Genomic DNA, 25,525 nt, shown 5'->3' on the forward strand with positions numbered 1-25,525 from the left:
TAATCAGACTCCTCCAATGCAGCGTAAAATTAAATTAAAGTTTCATTATTAAATAATAACTTTAATCCATCGTTTGCTTCTCCGTCATCGTATACATCAACATCAAATTGATTTTAGAAAAAATGATAAAAAATATGTTACGTCTGCAATCTATAAATAGATCTTCAAACGCTTTTTTTAATACTTTAATATTGTGAATATAGTTTTCGATAGGAAACATAGTAAATGTATATTTTTAGTCAAAATATTTTAACATTGAAAATGAGTAAAATTATTTTGCATAAAGTGATTATTAAATAATTTAAGTTAGGTTTCAAACGATTAAACATGATAATAAAAATCGTTAACAATTTTATCTGCAGCTTCTTATTTGAAACATTGAGGTGCTCCCAAATATCAGTTAAAAAATCAAGATGATATAACCACTTTGGATTAGTGTCCCGTCAAAACAATGCAGGGCAAAATAGCCTCGACGAAGCAGCGCCGCGATAAAACAGCACAACGCATATACAAAAAAAAAACAGGAATAATTTATACGAATAATTCAATAGAACACAATAACGATAAAATAAGACCACGTAGGTAGTTTCTGAAAGTGAACATTTGTAGTTTCGCCGATCCTTTAATATTATTATTATATAGGCCATATAATTTAATTAAATTTGTTAATTTTCCTTGTTACGGTTAAAGGCATATTTATTTATTAATTAAAATAAATTTTACCTACCGCAAAAAAAATTGATCATACGATTATAAGTAAAATACAATCGAACACCCTACATCTTAATAAAATAAATATATTATTTGATATGTAAGCATTTACAATATTTGAAAGGATTTTCATTACTCTGTGCTATCGAATTTTTCGTATACATTATTCCTGTTTTTAATGTCTAGTATTTTTATTTGAGTGTTTATATTTTTTATATATATGCGTTGCACAGTTTTTTTGTAGCACCGTTTTTTCTTGTGCTCTTGTAGCTGCGTGTTTTTTTGATTTTGTTTTGTCGGTGATAATTTGTCCTGCACCGTTTTGTTACGGAGCCCATCGAATTTAATATTTCAAACGCAGTTTTTTTTCGTTCATAAATACAGTGGCTTAGCTAGGGGGTGGATCGTTCCAGCACTTGCTTGGGGTGGCATTTTTCAAGGACCGTTCATGTAGTGTTGTTCTAAAATCGAATGCCCTAAGAAATATATATCCACAAATAGCTAAGAGCTGAGTTGAATATGTGAAAACAATAAATAACAGTTTAACAAATTCTAAAAATATTGTGGGGCCTATTTATATTTAAATATAGATTTTTATTATGGCCAAAACTTAGCGGCACTCTAGTATCACGGGTGTAACGGTTTTTTCTGGTGTGACAACCCTGGGCGGGCTCGCAACGGCCGGTTGCGGATCCGGCCTGCTGATCCTTGTTTTTTCACTTGTATAACGGCTCAATCTGTGTCTAATTGCCACCCATCAATTTCCGTCGCCAAAAGTTTAACAAATTTATTTTGCCCGTTATTTTTGTTTTAAAATTTGCACTAAAAAAATGTTTTTAACGTTATTTTTGTTCAAATATTTAAATTGACAAGAAAATTTTGACTTTTTTTCAATTCAAATTTTTGTTATAATTTATAAACTGTCATAAATTTTTTGAAGTTTATTTTTTTAATATTTTTTCTAAAATTATAATCACTAAAGTTTTTTATTTTCACTTTAAAGTATTATATTATTTATACACATTTGTAAACATGAAAATAATATAAAGCGCTATGAAACAATAAAGACACATAATTAAGAAATATAGTGTACTGTTTATTTACAATAATTAATTAAAATGTAATCTTTGAAAGAAAAATGTAATTTGGAAATTAATATTTTTACGAATGGCAACACTAAAACAGGCACTTCTTATGTGTGACGTTAGCATCTCAACAATGCACGAAGAACACCTAAATTTACGTTTAAAAACCTTCTTTGTAAGCTTCAGAGATTTTTATGTTACTTATATACGTTGTTTAAACGAAGTTAAAGAAAAATGTCGTTACTTTGCCAGTTTATTGGCAAGATGTAACAATATTAGGTAATATTCCTAGAAAACCATATTATTTAATCATATTTCATGGATTTATTTATTTTTAAATATTTTTGTAGAGATATTAATGCAAACAATGAAATGGCAATGTTACACAAGTTGATAGATTCCATATTGATCAATTTACACCGCGAAAAATTGAAAGTATTCGAATCAATGCAAAATATTAATGTGGACATTACTAAGAGTCAAAATATTTTGGCAGAAGAAATACCGAAGCTTACAAATCTCGCTGTAAGCCTAGATTATGAGAACAATGACTACTATATCAATTCTATAGTAACCGGAACTGACAGTCAACCTCCTATTGCAAAACTAGCTGAATATTTTGTTGACATCGCTGTTATTAGTTCCTCAATTTGTTTGCAGTTCAGAAATATATTAGATTACTATTCTCAAAACATAAATTTCGAAGAAGAATTATTTGCAATTGATAAGACGACTGACAAAAGAATGAGAGAAATATTGGCGAATACTAAATTACTGTTCAAATAGTAATAAATAATATTTTAATTTAATTGACTTTTAATTTATTGAAACAACTGATCAATTTCATTACTATGAGTTGTATTGGAGATTCTTTTATCAATGCTTGAATTCATATACCTGCTGCTAGAACTACAACAAAGTGAACAAATATTATATAATACGATGCAACTCCGGCGACAACTGCTTGAAAATATATACACATGGATGTTTATTGATTGATAGCTTCACAATTTCTGGCCTTAAGGCTTTCCGCACACGGGGCAACTGTTTTGCAACTCGAGTTGCAAATTTCGATGCATACTAGTCACACACACAACCAGTTTGCAATCAAAATAAAACCTCACACCACACACGAATGTAACTGATTCTGGATAGTTCGGAGCTAAGTTCTCTCCAAGTTTGTAGTCACAAAGCTGTTTTTCGCAAAATGTCAAGTAGTAGTTCAGATGAAGAAGACAATTGGCTATTATCAGTACCGCAGAGTACGAAGAGCATAAAGAAGAGAATATTAGTGTCATCCTTAAATACAGAGAAATATCAAGTCAAATCTGTTTGTAGCAGCAGAACAACTGAATCAAACAGACAGAAAGTTTATAGCATTCTATAGAATATACCAAAGATTCTTAACTGGAATTGTTGAGGACGCTTACTTCTTCCATAAAGAAGATGGACAAATATAAGGGAATGTGTGACTGCAGAAGAAAGAATATTAATAACGGTGAGGTAAGATTTTTATTATTTTGATCCAAATTCAAAATTACAAAACTCTCTTTTGAACTCGGTTTTACACCTCGCCTCCAGTCTGAGCAACCATCTCCAGGACACACGCTCGAGACAAATACTGACGATTACTAGAAGGGTTTAGCCACGTAAAAATAGGTTCACCGTAAACACTACGTCACAAATACTGAAAGGTTTCATAAGGGCCACTGTACAGTTCGCTGAACAAACGTTCTGCTACTAGAAGGGTTTATCACTACGTAAACAAAGGTTGACCGTCAAACACTACGTCACAAATACTGAAAGGTTTCGTAAGGGCCACTTTGTACAGTTGGCTGTACAAACGTCCTAATACAAATCATCGACCGGCACTGCCGTAAACGTTATTTTGAAGCGTAAGCAACAATCTACGACTTGACCGCTTCACTTATTTCTTGAACTTTTTGTGAAGAGACGTGCAATCATGCAATGCAACTGTTTTGTGACTAGGAAAAACAATCGCATGCAACCCGTTGTTAATTGATTTGAAATCGGTTTGGTTTTAGTCGACTCGTGTGCGGACCCACACTCCCGTACGTGGGCATGGTCACCAAATAGTTGCATCCTCAATTGTTTGGCAACTCGAGTTGCAAAACAATTGCCCTGTGTGCGGAGGACATAAGTATGGTTTTATGAAATTGCAATTGTTCTAAAGAATACTACACTTAAATTTTGTTTAAACATATTTCAATAAACAAAATACACCCCCGTTTATAACTCAACGGAAACATTATCTTGCAAATATTAAATTGAATGAATTTATATTCTTATGTCAATAGCTTTATATTCCTTAATAACGAGCAATAACAATAGTTTTAGAAATTAAGTCATTTCAGTTTGATAAGTCAATTAAAGTTGAGGATACCATATACGAAACATTGATCTGGTGTCATATTGTTCGGATAGCTGGGTACTAGGGTTGTCGAACACTTGCTGAACACATTTGAGAAAAAAGTACTCCACGTGATACAGGTTTTTTATTTCAAACTAAACCTTATACAAATCAAATTAAACCTTTTTCATTTCAAATTAAACTTTTTAAAAAATAAATTAAACAATTGGATATTTTTTAATAAATTCATTTTTTTGTACTCACGTGTACATTATCAAATTATATTGTAGCGCATGGCTATTAATAAAACAACCGAATAGCCGGCGGGGACGCTGCCGGCTAGACCTTGATGATGACGAGATAGAAACCTAGTCCTACCAGTTCTCAATAACACCAGCTTCTAACAATTTTTATAATTATTAATGCTTTTTCATAGATGACTATAAACCGAACACGGTTTGTAATATTTTTTCTTAGCTTAAATAATAGTTTTTTGAGAGAGAGAAAAAGTCTCGCGCGGCATTGAAACGATTAAAATTAGTTCTAAAATCGATATTTTACATAAAATACAAACAGAATTCGAATTTGCCTTTTACATTAATAATTTATATATAATATAATTTGGTTCGAGTATTCGCTAATATAGTTTGACTATATTATTATTGCTATTATAGCAATAGATGTCTCTATACAGTTATTTTGTTATCTTAATTTTAAAGTATTTTAGTATGTTTTTAAAATTTAAAAAAAGAGAGAACGCTATTAATCGATAAAATTATTTTATAGTTTTATTTTAGTAAAATAAATGACTCAATCATTGGGTTTAGAGAACGATGGTGCAACAAGATAATAATAGAGTTAAGGGTGGTCTCTCCGGATAATATCAACCCCCAGCATCCCTTCCCGCGAAAGCTTAGAAACCAATGTGGCATGACGCTCCAATGGGGGGGTTGGGTGCCAGAGCGCCGGCGTAAGATGTATTGATTCACACTACACAGAGGCTGCCTCAACAGGTGCACCCAGTAATATTTTTACCCTGGATTCTGGTGTCCCACACCGTTTTGGCACCGCTGAACATGTCGAATTTATTTTTTCGGGTTGCTCCAATAACCCAATTATCCCTAATCGACACGTTAAAGGATTTACGGTCAGACCTTGTCGTTTGCGATTGAATTACGTTTGAGGACTGAAATAACTTGTAAACCCCTGACAATTAACCTATACTATGGGCTGATTTACATTTATATGAAACGTTTCAAATAATTTATATGGTACTAAGAGCATCTACTTAGTAATTATATATTTATATCAGTTTTGATACATCCAATCAAAACACATATGAATAAAACTTGTTAATTCAAAAATAAATGTGTATGTTGGTAGAGTGCTAGGATGGTGATGGCACGATTTTTATTTTTAAAGTAATGATCGAAGTATATTTAAACCGAATTTTGGTCAATAGGAGAGTGCAAAAAGCAATTATCACTTTTCAGAAGGCAAAAATTCACGTCAAAAGCAATAAAATCGTGTCGTCGCCGTCACGATTTTATTGCTTTTGGCGTGGATTTTTGACTTCTTAGAAAAAACTTCTAAATAAAAACGCTAAAAACAATATGTGCGGGGCCCAAGGCGGTTGCCCATATGGCCCAATGGCCCATAATACCTAATAAGATATGTGTGTACTAGACAAAAAAAATATTCTAGTTCCACCCCGAATCCTCTTCATTGGTAATATGATAGAGGATTGAAAAGGACTTGTACCCTTCACATTCCTCAATGGTATATAAGCCATAAGGCTACTATACTTTATTACTTCTGACATCACTTTAATCCGGAACTTGAAAACAAACCTTTCACTTCGTTTTCAACTTGGAATATACGAGAATTCAACCGGACTCACACTACGCCAAATCAACCGTACCGCCCTGTTAAGCAATCACACCAAATATTAAAAAAATTTACTTAGCTTAAAAACAATTTATTAAAAATTGTAACCATATTATTATCAACCATACCCACGTGAAGGTTATTTTGGATGGACCGAAATAAGTATCTTAAGATATTTTACTTTTGTTTATCAGAGCCTCAAATTCATTAAATATATCATATTAAAGGCAAGAGCCAATAGTAATACTTATTCAGCCATTGTAGAAATATTCTATGGCTTCCGAATTAAATACGTGTTATCCTGAACGCTTCAAATGATTGTACTTCGGCAAATTTTATCGCTTTGACGTCACTTTTTTGTACAACAATCGCGAATATAATTTCACAACAGTTTTCAAACGAGGCTCAACTTTGTTAATCAAAACTTCGCAAGATCCGTAAGCATTGTTACAACCAGCGCAAAAAGGAATATTATCCGCAAGGATATATTATTATTCAACTCGTTGAGGCAAATTTCTGCGTAGAAGTAAAATTTTAAACCATGAAATACGATTATATGTCTTATTTGTATATTTGAATGCGAATAAACGTGATAGACTTTTACACAAAGTTAATACCCTGCTTTGAGGCTTTAATCGCTACTGAAGGATCGTTTCACGCATATTCGCTCATGAATATCACACTTACAATGTAGGTGCATACACAGAGTGAGGCCCATTAAATATTTTAAATATCATAAACTGTTATTTCTAAAGAAATAAAAAAAATATTTATATGAAAAATACTTTTGACTAAGCTATTCCATCCTTATTGACGATTTGATCACAAAATAATAAAAATCGGTCAGTACATTCAAGATAATTTTTCATGTGTTATATTGTGTTATTCGATCATTTTTTTTTTGTTAAAAAAATATTATATGTAGTATTTAGGAGAGTGAGAGTATACCCAAATACAGATTTATTAATTAATATTTTTATACATATTTTAATAAATTGACTAAAATAAGTTTAACCGAAATCATTAGGTATAGAAAAAAAACAATATGTATTATAATTATTTTAATATATTTTTATGATAAAATATGTACATTTTTATTAAAAAACCAAAGCGAATGATAGTCGTTATTTGTAAATCCACTTTTTCTCGCGACTTCCTTATAGTCAAATACAGCACTCTTATTTTGTGAGCAAGCTGGCACATTCAACACTTTATTGACTAATTTCCGTAAATTTGGAAAGTCTGAACTGTTCCTCCAGAAAGAAAGCACGTCGTCATTATAGACCTTCCATTTTAAATTAACGTACCTATAAAGCTCTTCATCGGTCGTTTCCTGACCACCATTATCTATATTCGAAACGTCCATAAGCTCACTGAAATATATAGCCTTGTCTGGCTCGGTCGATATAGGGCTACGCTCAGATTTTTCTCCGACTACCTCGCCTCCATTGTCTGGCTTCGATCGATCTATATACTTTTGCACAATGTCATACACCTCCGTTTTTTCAGCCAAGTTAAAAAACTTTAAGCTCTTAAAGTTAGGATTTAGAATCACGGCCACCTTGTGAACATCGGCAATTTTAAAATGCACATTTAAAGCATCCAATGCTTTAACTTTTATTTTTATAATAGTTTTTGGATCTTGATCTGATGCTATACAATGATTTTGAAGTTTCTTTTTCCATAGGCAAACGTCGTTGATTGTTAAATTAAAATCTGATTTTAAATTTACGTAACATTGATAAAACATTTGCAAAAAATCATAAATAGAGTTGACTAAATTAATATTGACGTATGATAATTGCAATTTCTGAAATTCTGGGTTTGCGCTAATTTCCCGATAGATCTCCAACATTGCATATGAATTGTTCAATGTGGTTTCAGGCGTGAGTTTACATTCGAAACCAGATGTTTTGAGTTGCACAGCTATGTCTCTAATTGCTGTCAGAACAGGCGAAATATCATCTGAAATTCCTTCAAATATACACATAACAACCTTATCGATATTATAAACAGAACAAGGGACTATATTATTAGAATTAAAATTTCCTATCATTTTCAGATCATCGTCTATCACTATAATACTATGATTTATTTTATGATCAGCGTTTGGTACATATTCTTTTAAAATATCCAATAAGTAATCGTTAATGTTTTTATCGCCATTCGAAATAGCTTTGATTCCCAAAAGAAACGATTCGAGTTTAAAATCGCTATTGATTATTCTCCCGGAAAGAATAATGAATTTCTTCCCAAATTCATCAGACCACGTGTTCACCGCTAAAGCCAAATCATTTTCAATTATCAATTTCCTAATAGTTTCTTTTATTTCCAACAACTTTTGTGGCATGAGCGTCTCGAGCAAATATTTGTTTGAAGCCAGTACGTCGTTAACGCTCAATTTGCCATAATCTGCCCCCAAATTAATTAGGCACTGCGCCAACTCCTTAAATCCTACCCCTTCGACGTAATCCGAAAAGTAATAATCTTTTGTTTTAAAATACAATTGCTTTAATGCTAATTCTTGTTTTCTGATAACCAACGATTCTTTAGTCACCGGCTCCGATGTTATTTTCCCCTTGATCTTCTTCGATTCGCATTTGTGTCTCAATAAACTAGCCGTGCCCGTTTTACTCCTGTAGCTAAGAACAGAATTGCACCACTTGCACTTGACGTAAGTTTGTTTGACTCCCTTATAAAATATCACTAGAAACTTTTCCCAAACTCCACTTTTGTATTTCTCGTTTTGGCTGAAAACTAAATCGCGATCGAACACACCGCCATGTATTTTCTCTTCGATTTCCACCTTCGACAGAAAGATGTTTTGCGATTCGTAAACACCATCGTCGTCTTCTAAGTCGGATTTCTCTTCAATTTCTTCTTTTACTTCCATCATCTCAGCAATCTGTAATTTTTACACAACAAATTTTAATACATTAAAAATAAAAATAACTTGAACATATATAATATAATTATTATATTAACATCAATCTTAGTTAGTTACTAGTTCAAGACAGGCTCTCAAATCAAGGGGATTGTAACAAACAACTTGAGACTCCATTATATAACACAACCACAATATATCTTCACATACTTCACGTATATGTATTATATATATATTTATGAATATTTTATGGTTATGTTTAATAAACACAAAAAGAGACTCATTTTTAAATTAAATATGTATTAATATTTTAATAAAAATAAATCCACTTTTGGGTGAAAATTAATTAATTATACTACAGAAAAAAAACTCTTTAAATTACCAGACTTGTATTCTAAAAAACGTTAATAACGAAACAAGTTAGCAGATGCTAAATTACGAAACAAAAAAACAATAAAAAAGAACGTAAATAACAATATAAAAAAAAAAAAAAAATGTGCTGAAGAATTTGAATGATTCTGAAAAATTTTCTATGCGACATTTATTTTTAATATATTAATTACTGCCTGAAAAATTGGCATTACACAAAAAAACACTAAACATCAGGTAAATTGTATCTGGTTTTAGAAATAATTTTGCTTCAGGATTGGATTCCCTAATTTCTTATTAGAATTGTACAAGGCATGTTAAAGACATTAATTTTGAAAAAAATAACCTAACCTAATTTTGAAAAAAATAAGAGTTATTTAAATTTTGTTAAATTGCAAAACAAAATTTCTCGTACAGTATTGCATTAGCGTAATAAAAAAGACTTTTCCAGATCATTCTCATGTTAAATGCATTTTTATATATTATTTTATACATATGTAGATTTAAAAACCAGGGGTGAAATTTATTAAAGTCTAAATATATTGAAAGCAATATCCGAAGCGTCGCGTTGCGCGTTATAAAAGAAAATAATATAGAGCTAAGAAGAAAATCCCTAGTCATATTTAACTTCGAAGACGAAAGTAAAATATAATAGATCATGAAATTTTTCATAGAAAAATTGCAATAATATGATTTTTTATTAATAATGTCAATATATGTTAGACAGATATTAAGTGTTATATAATAAATGCAGTACTGCAATAACACGAATATGATAATAATTAATTAAAATAAATCTCTCAAAAAACATGACGCATACACATAGACGTGCAAACCACTCACGCTCACGCACGATAAAAATTGCGAGTTATTTAAAAAGGAATCTTACCGATCCAGTTCATGAAACAGTAACGAAGCGCCGCAAAACGTGGCCCACTAGCACGAGCCTGCTGCGAATGTTAAAAATATTTAGACAGAGCCCGGCCGTGTCGTTTTTTAGCCCGTGCGATGTACGCGACACGAGTGATCCGAATAAATATGGCCGTGCGACGTTACCGAGCGCTCACGATCACGCACGAGCGGGGTCCGAGACGAAGCTCACGCCCAGCCGACAGCCGGGTCACGCCGCAGCCCGCACAACCATTGGCGCATGCGCTCTTTAAATCAAATCTTTAACCGTTATATTTTTTATCATTTTGCAATTGTATTTTTTCGTATACATTTGTAGATATCGACCATCCACATCTGGATATATAATTTAGTTTTAATACAGATTTTTTTTAAAACGATAGAAAGTATAGTTTTATAACATTATAAATGCAGAATATGACCATACTCAGATTGGTCTATATCTATATACGGTCCTAGACAGTGAAGGAGAACCTTTTTTGAGAGTTGATCATAAGTCGTGGATCAAATATTTAAATATGATAAGATGGCAAAGGATTCCACTAATGTAATGTTATTCATTTTATTCTGCTGATTTATCAAAACTTACGTGTTTTTTTTGTTTGCATCTAATTTTGTATTTTTTCTCTATTAAAAGTTAATACTGATAATATTCCAAAATGAATAACAACTTGAACCTCTACTACGATTTTACAAATTCAACCTAATGTAATAAAAATTGATCTTTTCATCGTTTTCTGGTTCGTTAACCTTTTGAGTAATGAGTTAATTTATAAACATTTGTTAATTTGTTAACTCACTACACATGGTAGTGAGCTAATTTTACTTTTATTTCCATGATTATTTCTGTTGTTATTTATTTATTATTATTTAATATTGCATTTATAGTAAATAATAATAAAAAACAGTTATTCTATCTGTTTTACTGCTTTTTTGTTTTAATATGTTTTAATAATTTATTTTCATAGTCTTCTATTATTCAATTTTGGTAATTTATTTTATATATTTATTATATATTATTTGGCTTTTGTGGATTTTTTATATCAATACAGAAGCTATCAATATTCTTATAAAATTAATATAAAATATTTTTTGTTATGTTAATTTATTTTGAACTTCTTAATTTAAACCTTCACAATAATTTAAATTAAAAAAAACATTATATAATTATAATGTTTTTTTATTTATGATTTCTTCAGTTGTATATGTAAATATACAACAATAATATTATATGTAAATATATAACTATCTGGGATACCTCAAAACAGGGAAAGATCGACCGCCGTACATGTACGGCGGTACTACTCAAATGGTGAAGATTAGAGTTTGCAATACCGGTGATACCGGTATTAGGTCAAAATTCATTTTGTAATACCGGTAGTAGCGGAATTTTTTTTTATTCAAATTCGTACATGTTATTTGCTGAAAATGATATCTTAGCAACTTGAAAGCAGAAGCGGTGAATAAATTATGCTTATTATAAAATATTAACATATGTAGTTTTATCGGCCTAGGATATTAAAGTTGAATAATATTATGGAGTATTTACATATATTTTATTCTATAATATTCACGTGAATATTTATAAATTTATTTATTAAAATTAATACCATCGTGACGGGATAGGTTAACCTAATGCGTCATGATGGTTAAAAGCATGAAATACATTAAGTTTTTTTTTTAAATATATACATATACACGCATACATACATACACTTAATAATAAAATTCATATCATTATTTACTATTACCTAATTCAAAATATATGTTTTTACTACACATCCAGTGACCATTGATAGTAATACAAATGAAAAATGTATTTACGAGTATAATAAAACATATTAAAAGATCTTTCATTTAATGTTTAGAAATAAAGCTATGATTTTGATAAACCAAAACCTAAGCCGAAGCACATTTTTGACCGGAACTGGCTTATACGGAATGTTCTAGTTTTCGTTAATTAGTAATTGCTACAATATAATTATTATGTTATCACCCGTTGATGATATCTTTCCTACATATTTAATTAATACTAAAAAGACGCAGTATATATGTATATATAAAAATATTTTTAATGCCTCTTTCTTCCCCGAGAAAAGTGGGTCTCGGTTTTTCATTATTCAAACCGGGTCTAGGTCAAGGGTTCGTTCTTAAAGAGTAAGAATGGAATTTCTGAAATAACTTTAGACATCATAAAATATTTGACATTTTATATTGTAAAAATATGAGAGCGTTGAACAAACCGAAGGTAAAAATATTTGTGATATTTTCACTTTCAATTCTTATACACTTAAGTGTTTTTATTCCATTTCAGATCATTCAAAAGCATTTTTCATTGTTAGGATAAGTTCATTGATTTACGTAGCTTAGGAATACCAATTTGTAACATTAGATAATGAAATAAATCGTTTAGCGATGTTTTCGAAAGACTATTTCAGACAATGCCACTTATTATATATTATATGTAATTAACTAGAAAACTGTCGTATTTTGCACGATTGCGATTTATGACTCATTTTATGAGTTCCTTCTGTGTTATTTAATAGCAATTAAATACTTATTTGAACATTGGTTATATATTTAGCTTAATAATCATGTCATTATTTACTAAACTCAATTTAATAAATATATATATACTATACATCCAGTGACCATTGACAGTATTACAAATGGAAAATGTATTTACGAGTATAATGAAATCTATTAAAAGATCTTTCATTTAATGTTTAGAAATAGCCCACCATTAAAGGTGCTATATATATATATATATACATTTTAGTATCTTGCGTTTATTCAGAACTTAGTTCGGATAAAGATCCCAACTTTTTCTTAGTTGTCCCCTCCTATTATGATAATTGTTCTTCCATTTTGTGTCTTATAACGTTGTATCATATTTATATGAATTATTATAGCTATTAAAATATTATACTACATAAACAGATTTTCTATCTCATATTTTTATATGTCCCGTCGCTATTTTTATGAATATAATTTGATACCTTTATTAGGATCTTACGCTAAAAGGATTCTAGTTGAACATTTTTTGGGTCAGGCTTCAGATTTCGTCATCGTAGGCAAACGCATGGCGAATAGAGGTTTTTATGTAAATATTCTTAAAAAATTTTAAAAGTTTTTTGAACTTTACCATGGATCTGAGTAAGTAAGTGCTTAGTAAAATACATTGCTATTTAATTTAATTACTTTAATATAATGTACTGATGTAAATAGTACATACAGTTAGTTCATTTTGTTTTTCTCGTCTCCTTCTTTTAGGCATGTTTTTTTATTTAGCCCTCTCCTATTAATAATATGGGCAAAACTGAAACACAATTTATTTTTGCTAAAAATGAGTAAAGCAGTTACAGTATTCTCATATAAAAAAACATTATATATTCTGGTTTGTTGTAAAAAATCATACCATATAACAGTTGATATTTTGCATTAAAATTAATTTTCTTAATATTATTATTATTTTAAATCTTCCATTATAACCTGACAAGCGTAAAGCCCAATGCGTTATAACGGGATAAATCTGTACCAACCGGGCAAGTCTGTCAGGCTTAATGAATATCTACAATTAAGTATTATTTAACACCACCATACTGAAAGTTTGGTAATCGGTGACATCTATGTATATTATTAATTATAAATTATTATGTGTATTATAATTTATACTCATTTTGCAGCTGGAGTCACATTTTTAATAATAGCTGTCGCTGGGGCTCGAACCCGCAACTTCAGCATTACTCGTCTGAGACGTTACGGACTGCGCTATTCCGGCCTATAATATAATATATTGTTATATTGAATGTCCCAGAATAATAAGTTATCATGTCACCTTTGAACACGAAAGGATTCCAAATTTTATATCGAATAACGTCTGAGCTTTTGCGATGAATTGATTTTTCTCATACCTATTGTATGTAAATACATATATAATATACATGTGTGCCCACATATGAACAATGTTACGTAAATATAAATATACATACCAAGGAAAAATTATTTACGTACATTTTTTTTAAGAATCGTATATTGTTCTTTGTGACCATATTTAAAAGTAAATTTGTAAAAGTACACAATTCATATTAAGCAAATTGTTCAAAGCATAAAGGGCTTAATGTGTTTACTCTATTTTCGAATAAATAGGGTTATAAATAAAGTGTAACGATTACACTGCCGTGACGAAGGATAACATAAAAATCCTTTTGTGACACTAAATACAAATTTATGTGCTAGAAAAAGTTGAGTCAGCTTATTTTAAATACGTCTATTGTTTTGGAGAAAGGCTCTTTTGTCGCGATTTGTTTTTTGGTTTCTATGATCTTATCTCATTTCCGAAACTCCATTTTGTTATTTATACCACAAAGTTTTTTGTGACTCTCTTTCTGCCTTTAATAAATTATTATCGAGAAACGAGAGGGAATTATTTTCTGGATGCTTGAGAGTGGTCGCCGGCGAGCTTCATTCAAAATCGAAATATTAGACGAAGAGCGACTATTCATTGACTGTGACGTAATACGGTGATGTTCAAACTTTAAGTTTCAATTTTAAAGAATCTTATATTAAAATAACACCTTTTTGATTTAAATCAACGATGACAGCGAATATTATTATAAGGTATTTTTACAATTCACACTAGGGTTCTCAAACGAATATTCGAATACATGATTGTTCAAATTATTTGCCCGATTTTCAACTATACGAAAAATATTTGTTTATACTATCTCAATTAGAATGAAACAATTTAAATACTTGCGCAACACCGGTAGTCGTTTTTTCTCTTACTTAGTGCCGCTCTAAAATGCGCCTTTATTTTATTTCTAAATGCGAGACAATGAGATGCTTCTTTTTAACAAAAAAAATTAAATGCTTTTGAAAAACATTTGTGAATAGAATGTTTGTGGTTGTGTTTACTGTGACGGAATTCGCAGAATTCGTTCGTTGAAAGAAACAAAATGTTAGAAAATCCCATCCTTTATTATCTCAAAAACAGTCGTGCGTCGCAAATTTTTATAAGTTATAAGTTATTTATATTTATTATTTCAAGAGGGACATAAATTTGACAGTGATGTAACATGGCAAGCTGAAGGCTTAAAGAAACCCTGGCGTCAGGTCAATAAAAAGGGGAGTGCACTGTCGTATCTACTCTGAATGACGACCCAAGATCAACTTACTGACGTGGCTCGAAACTGTTGCTATCCCTGGAGCCTGGCAAAATTATAGGGAATTTAAAAAATGATTATTTCAGATATATCTTATCACGCTCTCAGTCTCTTATAATTGTCGAAAAGTATTTTTTTAACTACTTTGCTAAAAATTGGCTTTCGCCCCTAACATTTTTAACATACACGCTGTAGTTAACGACGTTTCTAGGTTTATCAATGTTGCGCGTTACGTACTCCCACAACCGCCTCCGCTTCCGGTACCACGTGTGTTTCTGACAGCCTATCCAATAAAATCGCTCGTCTTTTTTAGGCAAAAAATATTACTAGTTATTTATAAGTATTGATGCTATTAGATTGCGATTGCGATTTTTCAGATGAATCGACTAAGTTTATAAGCACTCCGCTTGGTTCTTGTAGGAAGCAAATTCCGAATGGAAGTGCTGATGAAAGTTAATGATATGCGCTTTTATACGCTTGGTCAAAATAGAGGAGATATCTGTGCTTGCCTAACTACGAAGATTTTGGTAATGCGATTAGATTTATTTATTTCCATCATCCATCTTATTACAATATTTGCGTAACAGTCGGAGTTTAAGCATGTAGAGATTTGGCAACAATGTAAGCTCATCTGTCACTGTCGTCACCTGTCATTGTCATATATTTGTGTTTGTTTATAAAGCCCTAACGGACATTGTGGGATGCGTTTATTTACATTCTAAATCTTTTGTCGGCGATGCATATAGACTAATGTAATTTTTGTTTATTACGTTTTTAATGCGTATATGCAATATATGTTGTATCATATTTGATTTTTTATTTAAACTGCTACCCAATGTCAATTTCATATAAACAAATAATTGTAGACCGCAGTTATATAGTGAGAAATTCAACTATCGATTTTTGCTTGAACGTTTGTTGGCTTCGGTTAAGTCCCCTATTTACATTGTTAGGATATTTTCGGGTCTCGATTGCTTCTGTATGCTAGAAGTGTTTTTCTCTCGTTCGGAGAATATTACGATACCTTTTCATCCCCTATTGAATAATAAACTAATAATTAAATATAACATATCTTTATATTTAATACAAAAATATAATAATATAAAATTAATTAGTTTATCGTCAGATATGAATTGAACCATATTAACAATTTAATTCAATAATTACAAAAAATAAATTAAATATATATGTACATAGAAAATAATTTACTAATGTATTTGCGTCAGTATTTTAATTATAAATTAAATCAAATATCATGAAACGCGCCCCATACTTTGACGAGCGCTTTGATTTCAGGCATTTGTACAGCCTGTTTTCAGTAGCTTTCAGCGTAGCACCTCAAACGCACGTTCGCACGCTTTTTATTTAATTCACTATAATTTTAAGCACGTTTGGCACAAATTCTGTTGTGATAGTCATGAATATAAAGTGAGTGAAAATATGAGTGAAAAACTGACGAAAATCTAACACAATGTAAGTGATACAATGATAGAAAGCATGGTTATATAATAAAAGTGGAAAACACAAACACAACATGTTTTAATGATTTTTAATTAAGTACATAATATTAATCTTATACAATAATATGTATTTTAATATTGGTATTTTAATATTGGTATTTTAATCATTAGAATAAATAGATATATTAAATAAACATAAATATTTTTTTTAATTATATTTGTACATACCTACATATTAATAAATATATATATAGATTTTTACTTATTGTATGATAATTATTATATTAAAATAAGTGCAATTGAGAGGGCGTTAAATGTGATTTCTCCATTCCATGAACGCAGCCTCCCGCTTCATTACTTTTATTACCTTTATACTGTTGTAAAAGCACAATAAAAAAGTGAAATATTACTTTCGTCACAATATTTTTATCAAATACATATTTCACTACGTTATTTTTTTATATTCATAAATGCTATTATGATATACAAAAAAAGAACATAAATAATTATAACATCACATTTTTATATAACTTGTAATTTAAAGATAGCTTCAACCTAAAAGTATTTTGTTCCGGTTTAGATTTTTTTAATTTTATAAACCTATACAATATACATAATACATGTTCATTAAAACAAATATGTATATCACTAGTCGTATCAAAACATATTTCACAAATTGTATTATCTTAATAATGCTGTGTATAATAATGAAAAAATATTTAGGTATGAGACTTTTATGCAGTTTAATAGGTAGATAAATAATGTAAAGACGTGAAATTATTAAAATACAACACTATATTATTTTTAAATACTACCCTTATCTTTTTTATCTTAAGGAGTAACAATGTATGTAAAATTTGGTTCAGATAGAGTGAAATGAATATTTATTTAGGGTCCTATAGTGCAACTCAGCAAAAAAAATAATGGATGGAATTAAATGTAATCTATAAGTTAGACCGAGTGAGACCAATACAAGGCCTCAGAACCATTAAAATCTCCCTTCCGTCAAATTGATGAATATAAATAAATATTCTCATAACGCAACAAATAACTTCAAAGTTTTTCCTATAAAATAAAATGGCAACATATGCGCATACAAAAAATCAGTTTAAATAAAATACATTTTTTAAAATATCATAAAAATTTAATGAAACTCTACTGAAAGATAATTTCAGTTTTTTTATAATTTTTAGAGTAATGTAGATTTTAAGTTCCACTAATGCAAAAACTACTGTTCCACTACCAAAAAAATATTTTTTATATACATATATGTATATGTTTATACTATACTAAATAGCATATATATAAAATTGTCACTGCGTCGTGTAACTGCTGTTTCATCGCCATTTGGTTAATTGATAAAGATTCCAAAAGATTTAAAATAATCTCCCAGATGGCCTTTCTAGTGGCTCTCAAAATTTGTAGCGTATTTTGTTTTTATTGTTTCCCTAATAGTTTTACGGGTTCTTACTGGTAACATTTTATAATGATAATATTATTATCAAATAAATTGGGATTTAATAAATATTTCGCTTTATTATTTTTTTTTTCTACGACAATTCTATATAAGCATCAAACATTTTTTTTGTAAAATGACGAAAAATTAATCCTGATATTTGCGGATTAATGTTGCCAAACCCGGGAGTCATAGGTATCGTAAATCATCAATCTCAGGATCCCGAGATTGGATTCTCTACCCTTAACCCTTTGTAGTCCAAAGTTTTTTTAATAAGTTTTGCCCCAAGTCCAAGCCATTTTGAATGAGTATATTTAATTAAAAAATTAACTATAATAAAAAGAAGGAAAAAAATATTTAATTTGTATTATATCTTTCTATGTGTATATTATATGAAATAAGTTTTATTTTGTCAGAATTAACTTTAAAATTTAAATTATATATTTATAATATTAATAGTATTACATTATTTTAAAAAAAAATTAATTATAATTATTTATCCAAGTATTACTAGACTTTTATTTTTTTAATTGAAATTTAATTTTTTTATTGAAATTTAATTTTTATAATTCAATGGAATTTAATTGATATTATTTCAAGAAAGGTACTATTAATAATCTTATTATATTATAAAAGTTTAATATTTATAAGAATTGTTTTAGTAAATTCTTCTATTATTCAATTATATAGAGATATTTATATAATAAATTAAATATTTAGAATATGCTTTATTTATCCAGTTTTCTTATTTATTTAATTTAAATATTATTTATATTTTTTTATAATTTTTTTATAATTAATATTTTATTTATAATATAATTTTAAGTTATTAAAAATAAAAATGTCCATACATTATGGACATAGGAGCTGCCAGTAAAAAACAGATATCCAATACGTGTAGATAAATGACTTCAAAGGGTTAATATAAATACATACATACATTCAATTGTATATATGTACTTATGTACATTAATAAATGTATTATATCATATATACAAATTCAATTATAAATCCACGCACTAAGCAAATCTCCGATAAATTAATTTGACGACCTCATCATTCTTGGCGTGCGTACTTATGTTTACACATACACAAAACAAATTCACACATCATATATTCGTATATACATATGTACATATAAATCCAAAAATTTTTTAAAACATTTTGATATTATTGTTATATACACGGGATCTAATTTTTAAACTATTCTTCCTTCTAGATGAATTCGACTCAAATGTGATATTGGAAATTATATCCCACTTGGAAGTAACAACATCAATTATAAACTTAAACAAACACAGTAATACTACATAACCGAAAATGGCAAATACTGCACATTTCGTACGGAGACAAAGCTCGAGAGATCTCAACTCGCAAAAATCTATAGACAGGCTCGAAATGAGGGAATTGAGGGGTCGGCTTGTGAGCATGGAGAGTGGAGCTTCTAATGTATGGTTAAAGTTTAATTTATTTATATTATTCTTTGTAATGACTTATAAACAATTTTAGGCTTCTATAAAATATGGAGCTACAAACGAAGCGTTTGAAGACACTGAAAACGTGTTTCCAAACAGGCAACAGCAATCTCCAACGCTGGCGAAACCTCTAGAAGCTGGAGAAGGCAAAGGGGTCTTTAAACCTGAATGTGCCGAAGAAGATAGAGAGTCTTGGGATAGTAAGCTAACGTTCTTGTTGGCTACTGTTGGATACGCTGTCGGTTTGGGAAACGTTTGGAGATTTCCATATTTGGCTCAGAAGAACGGCGGTGGAGCTTTCCTCATTCCTTACTTTGTGATGCTAGCTATTGAAGGCATACCTATCTTCTATTTGGAATTAGCCATAGGTCAACGTTTGAGGAAAGGAGCTATAGGTGTGTGGCATCAAGTGTCTCCTTATTTGGGCGGAATCGGAATAAGCAGTGCTGTAGTGTCCTTCAACGTAGCTCTTTATTACAATACTATAATCGCATGGTGCCTATTTTACTTTGCTCAAAGCTTCCAATCGGAGCTACCGTGGTCAGAATGCCCGAAGAGGTATTTCCAAAATGGATCTTACATACAAGAACCAGAATGTACTGTTAGTATAATTTTATATTCTTAGTATTAAACTTTTAAATGCTTATAAAAATTGTTTTGTGTTATAGACTAGCGGACCAACTCAATATTTTTGGTACCGCACAACGTTAATGGTATCGGAAGATATCAACACGCCTGAAAATTTCAACTGGAAGATTGCCTTGGCGTTGATTGTAGCTTGGATTCTTGTCTACATGTGCATGATCAAAGGAATAGCTTCATCGGGGAAAGTGGTTTATGTGACTGCAACTTTTCCTTATTTGGTGCTAGTGATCTTCTTCTTCAGGGGCATAACATTAAAAGGGATGTCTGATGGCGTACTGCATCTTTTCACACCATCTTGGCACACCATTTTAGATCCTGTCGTTTGGTTAGAAGCTGGCACACAAATTTTCTTCTCTTTGGGTCTGGCTTTTGGTGGACTAATCGCATTTTCATCTTATAATCCCGTGAATAACAATTGCTATAGAGATGCCATCATGGTCTCGATGACCAATTGCTTCACATCAATGTTTGCAGGAATAGTTGTGTTCTCTATAATTGGATTCAAAGCTACAATGGTGTACGATAAGTGCTTGGAAACGAGAAATGCTACTGTTTTGTCAGTGTTGGGCAGTTCCTTTGATATGAGCAATCTACCAGCTGAAGGATCATTCGTGAATATCACATTGCCAAATGGAAACATGCAGACGGTGATGATGCCAATTTTGCCTGAATGCGATTTACAAAAGGAACTTGATAATGTAAGTGTTTAGATTCTATAATATAAATAGCTGAAAAAAATTAATTAAGCTTCATTTTAAACCACGTTAATGTAATAAAATAAACTTTAAATTAAAGAAAGCTAATTTTTTTTAAATAGTTAACCATATAGTATAAAGTAAAACATATAGTAATCTATTGTATAAACTTTTAATTGAAAAGTAGAATTTGCTCGCATATAACTACATTTTTTAATGAGCAATACCATGATAATAGAAGCAATATTAGTCATTTCACATTGGCAATGACAAAAATCACATACCTTACATTGATTATAATTACATATGTGAAAATCCACCTGTTACAGTGGTGATACTTGAACTTAATATAAGAAAATTATTTCAAAACTATTAAACAAATCATGAAGCAACTCTAAATTATAATTGTATTTTTTCTTAAGCTTAATATTTATATGAAAATCACCATGATATGTGTACACTTAAAATAAAATAAATATTATATATTCCTAGATTACTACATTATTGTGAAAATAATAAAATTAATTATTTTGTATGGTCTAATTTTATAAAGTACAACAGTATCTTTAGTAGTTTATAAATATTTAGAATTGAATTAATATTTTTTTAATATAATTAATAAAATAACCTAATTATGCAATTACGTTTTTCAGTCAGCATCAGGTACCGGCTTAGCCTTCATCATTTTCACTGAGGCAATAAATCAATTTCCCGGAGCTCAGTTTTGGTCGGTGCTGTTTTTCTTAATGCTGTTTACGTTGGGAATCGATTCACAGTTTGGAACACTGGAAGGAGTTGTCACTTCCATCGTAGACATGAAACTGTTTCCCAACTTGAGGAAGGAATATCTAACCGGTGCCCTAAGTCTCACCTGTTGTATTTTATCGATGGGTTTTGCACACGGAGCTGGAAGCTACATATTTTTACTATTCGATATGTACAGTGGCAACTTTCCACTTTTAATAATAGCGTTCTTTGAATGTATAGGCGTTTCTTATGTATACGGCTTGAAAAGGTATTTATATTAGGTGTACAAATAAGTTTTTAGTATTTTTTCGAATTTTTAAGTTTCTTATTTGTGGACTGGAACAGAGTGTAGCGCACTCATCAAGTTCTGACCAATTTAAAAAATAACTAAAACTTATTTATACACCTTTTACTTAATTCACTTCAACCCTATGCTGATGTATAATTATATTAATTTTATTATGAACCAGGTTTGCAGATGATATTGAACTGATGACTGGACAACGACCTGGTTTATATTGGTTAATTTGTTGGAAGTATTTATCACCGTTGGCTATGATTAGTATATTAGTGGCGTCGTTTATTGAAATAGCTACGGATGGCAGCGGCTATCAGGCATGGGTTGGTGAAAAAGGAGCGACTGAGTTACACGCTTGGCCAACTTGGGCCATTATACTCATAATTGTACTTGTGTTTTCGTCTATTTTGTGGATTCCAATCGTGGCAATTGCTCGGTAAGAATTTTAACACAATATATTATCGGACAAATACAGAAATTATATTTTTTACAGATATATGGGTAGACCAATTATAGAAGATAACGAAAAAGCATGGTTCCCTGCAGATGAATTAAGAGAGTTTCATGGAATCATTGAGCATGAAGTGACTGCAGCTGAGACGCTATTATTTTGTATAAGGCCTGATGGTAGGGAGGGTCTTTGTTGCGTTTCAGGTGATGACGATGAAGAAGATACTTAAATATTTGTATGGTGATTTATTTTATATGTAATATACATGCGTATTCGTAATTTTACACGAATTGTTGATCCCATGATGGGCTGGTATGTGAAATATAATTATAATTTAGGACTACTATTAGTTTGTTATTTTCTGTTAAGCTAATCATAGAGTATTAAACTAGAAGCTTCTTCCGTCCTAAAATTATTATTTAATTATCTGTTTAATGTTAAGTTTGTTATTTATTCTGAACTTTATTTCACAAAATTTTCTTGTGTCGGTTATAACAATAACGACAATAATCTGAAGACGACATAATAATTGTATGACAATAATCTATTGAAAAATATATTATTATATATGTATCTATATATTTATGTATTCATAATAAACTAAATGTTTTAATCACATTAATAATAATGTAATTTTTATGTGATATCAAAACGTTTATTTTTTATATATAATTTATATTACATTATTATCTATGACAATAATTAGCAAGAAAACCATTTATCGTATAATAAAATCATATGTATGTAAAATATTATAAAATAAACCATATCTTTATTGGTAAGACTTGGTCCCTCGATGTGCTAAAATATTCTGTAATTATTTAATTTTTAAATATATTTATCTGAAAAATCCCCACCGATAATATCGAAAAATAAAAAAATAAAACAATAGCAATTATGAAATATGATTAAATAACTTTTGAGAAGAAAAAATAATTGACAATAACTAACATAGAATAATCCAAACGATTATTTTATAAGACTGTTTTCATAAGAAATGCCTTAAAATATTTATTGCATAAGCAACGGTCATAATATTTTATATTAAATAAAAATGTTTAGATAAATAAATAACAGGTCACATAAAAAAGTTGTTATTGTGAGCTAGCTAGCTTAAAAAATACCATCAAGATTATTATTTTTCTTCCTGATGATGATGTATTGATTATTATATCTAAATTGTTTATTTAGTCAATATGTAATATGTTAATATTATAAATTTGTAGTAGTTGATGTGTGTAAATATGTAAAATGTGGATAATGTACGCTCAAAGAATGTGAATATTGCTAGTAGTTTGATATAACAGATCTTTGGAAACATTACCAAATTTACATGACAATAACTTATTCATAAGATAAAAGCCATACAAATAAACTTTCATAAAGGTTAAAATATCATTATAAAACATGTTAGAATCAAATTGATAAAAACTTCATATATGTATTATATATACCACTTAAAAATTGTATTCAATATAATCCACCCACTTTAATATATTACATTTTTATATTGAAACTTACCATGTTGAAATATATTTTAAGCTGTAGCTTCATGGAAATTAGTTTCAGGATCGTTAACCACCACCAATTTAGGTGGCAGTTAACGATACAGAAAACAGCGTCTGAAGTTATAAATTAATATACCTAATTATATTGTATATACATTTATGGCACTCGTCTGCAGACTGGAACAGTCTTGGTATAGAACAGAATTCCCTTGGAGTACCAAAGAGATAAATGAAGTATGCCATACCACAAATTTTAAAGTATCAAATATTAAATGGTCAATTTCATTAATAAATGTATATGTATATATAGTGTTTAAATTAGGATGAAATGCAAAAAATATTTATATTTTAATTCTGTGAATGATATAGATATCAGAAATACATTATGAAATAATGTAATAGTATGATATACATTATTTTTTACTCTGATATGTTTACCAAATTTAATGGATCGGTTTAAATAATCATAGTGATGTTAAAATGTTTTCTATACCATTAATTACAGATTATTCAATATTTTGAATTATATATTTTATATAAGATAATATGTTTTTATGATCTATTGAATCATATTTTAATTGTAAATTTTACTTGTTACCAACTTTTCAATACCTGAGCGAGCGAGCGTATCTTTGTTCGCTTTTAATTAAAACACCCAAGTAAATGTCTTTATTCAAGCATACTTAAGTATGGTGAAATAAATAGACATGATTATGTACTATTTTATATACCTTCCAATTCATGAAAATCACATAAAAACAATGATTACACTTCGTATTGTGTAGTATACTAGTTTTTAGACTATTATGATATAATGTGAGTTCATAGAGAAAGATCAAACTAAGTAGAACATGTAATAACAGTTGTTAGTAAAAATAATAAGCAATTCTTTCTCCCTAGCACTTGCAGAATAAATACATCATTATGTTCAGTGCAATTCGTTCGCTCAGACCATAAAAATCCAACCTTTTAATAATTGATAACATATCTTACAGAAAACGTTTCAAAAATTACTACGTTGAGTTCGGCTCGTATTAACCAGTTGGTTATGCATATCTAATTAAAACACATCTCAACGCACAATCAAATCCATTAAAACATTGTTAAAATAATAACATGTCATTATCAAGCTGCTGAGAACCGCAGTGTAGTCCAGACATAATATTTTAGATGTTGTTGATTCTCATTACATTTATAAATAGAAATATCGATGTTATTCCTCAACGAAAATTAACTAATTAAGAATAAAAAAGAAATGATCCCATTTCAAAATTGTTGTCTGTTTTAATGTAAAGAAAAATAAAATAAAACATGTTAATCAGACCGTGTTTTAATTCGCCGTAATTTAAATCTTTCCAACTCAGGATCTAATCCGACCAATTCCCCATTAACTATATACCACCTGGTGG

At 29.7% G+C, this 25,525-nt stretch overlaps 2 protein-coding genes across 5 annotated transcripts; one reads left to right on the forward strand and one right to left on the reverse strand.

Moving 5' to 3' along the window:
- Window positions 1–1,883: 1,883 nt before the first annotated feature.
- On the forward strand, window positions 1,884–25,437 carry LOC148229662 (sodium-dependent neutral amino acid transporter B(0)AT3). 4 transcript variants are annotated; one of them, XM_088198085.1, is made up of 8 exons: window positions 1,884–2,075; window positions 2,147–3,299; window positions 19,517–19,746; window positions 19,807–20,373; window positions 20,441–21,115; window positions 21,766–22,127; window positions 22,330–22,593; window positions 22,651–25,437. In XM_088198085.1, the coding sequence occupies exons 3-8, from the start codon at window positions 19,618–19,620 to the stop codon at window positions 22,835–22,837; spliced, it is 2,184 nt and encodes a 727-aa protein (XP_088054211.1). In that variant the 5' UTR covers window positions 1,884–2,075; window positions 2,147–3,299; window positions 19,517–19,617; the 3' UTR covers window positions 22,838–25,437. The 4 variants fall into 4 exon arrangements, 3 of the variants coding, with proteins under 3 accessions (XP_088054211.1, XP_088054210.1, XP_088054212.1); XM_088198084.1 differs by having other exon boundaries at window positions 2,147–3,294; XM_088198086.1 differs by lacking the exons at window positions 1,884–2,075; window positions 2,147–3,299 and adding an exon at window positions 16,714–16,854.
- LOC148229663 (zinc finger protein 618-like) lies at window positions 7,127–10,436 on the reverse strand. The gene is made up of 2 exons (XM_088197246.1): window positions 10,197–10,436; window positions 7,127–8,959 (listed from the first exon to the last, which is right to left on the reverse strand). The coding sequence occupies exon 2, from the start codon at window positions 8,948–8,950 to the stop codon at window positions 7,127–7,129; it is 1,824 nt and encodes a 607-aa protein (XP_088053372.1). The 5' UTR covers window positions 8,951–8,959; window positions 10,197–10,436.
- Window positions 25,438–25,525: the final 88 nt, after the last annotated feature.

The sequence above is a fragment of the Plectrocnemia conspersa genome, unplaced genomic scaffold, assembly GCF_051122295.1.
Source record: "Plectrocnemia conspersa isolate PC_06_02 unplaced genomic scaffold, ASM5112229v1 ptg000011l, whole genome shotgun sequence".
NCBI lineage: Eukaryota > Metazoa > Arthropoda > Insecta > Trichoptera > Polycentropodidae > Plectrocnemia > Plectrocnemia conspersa.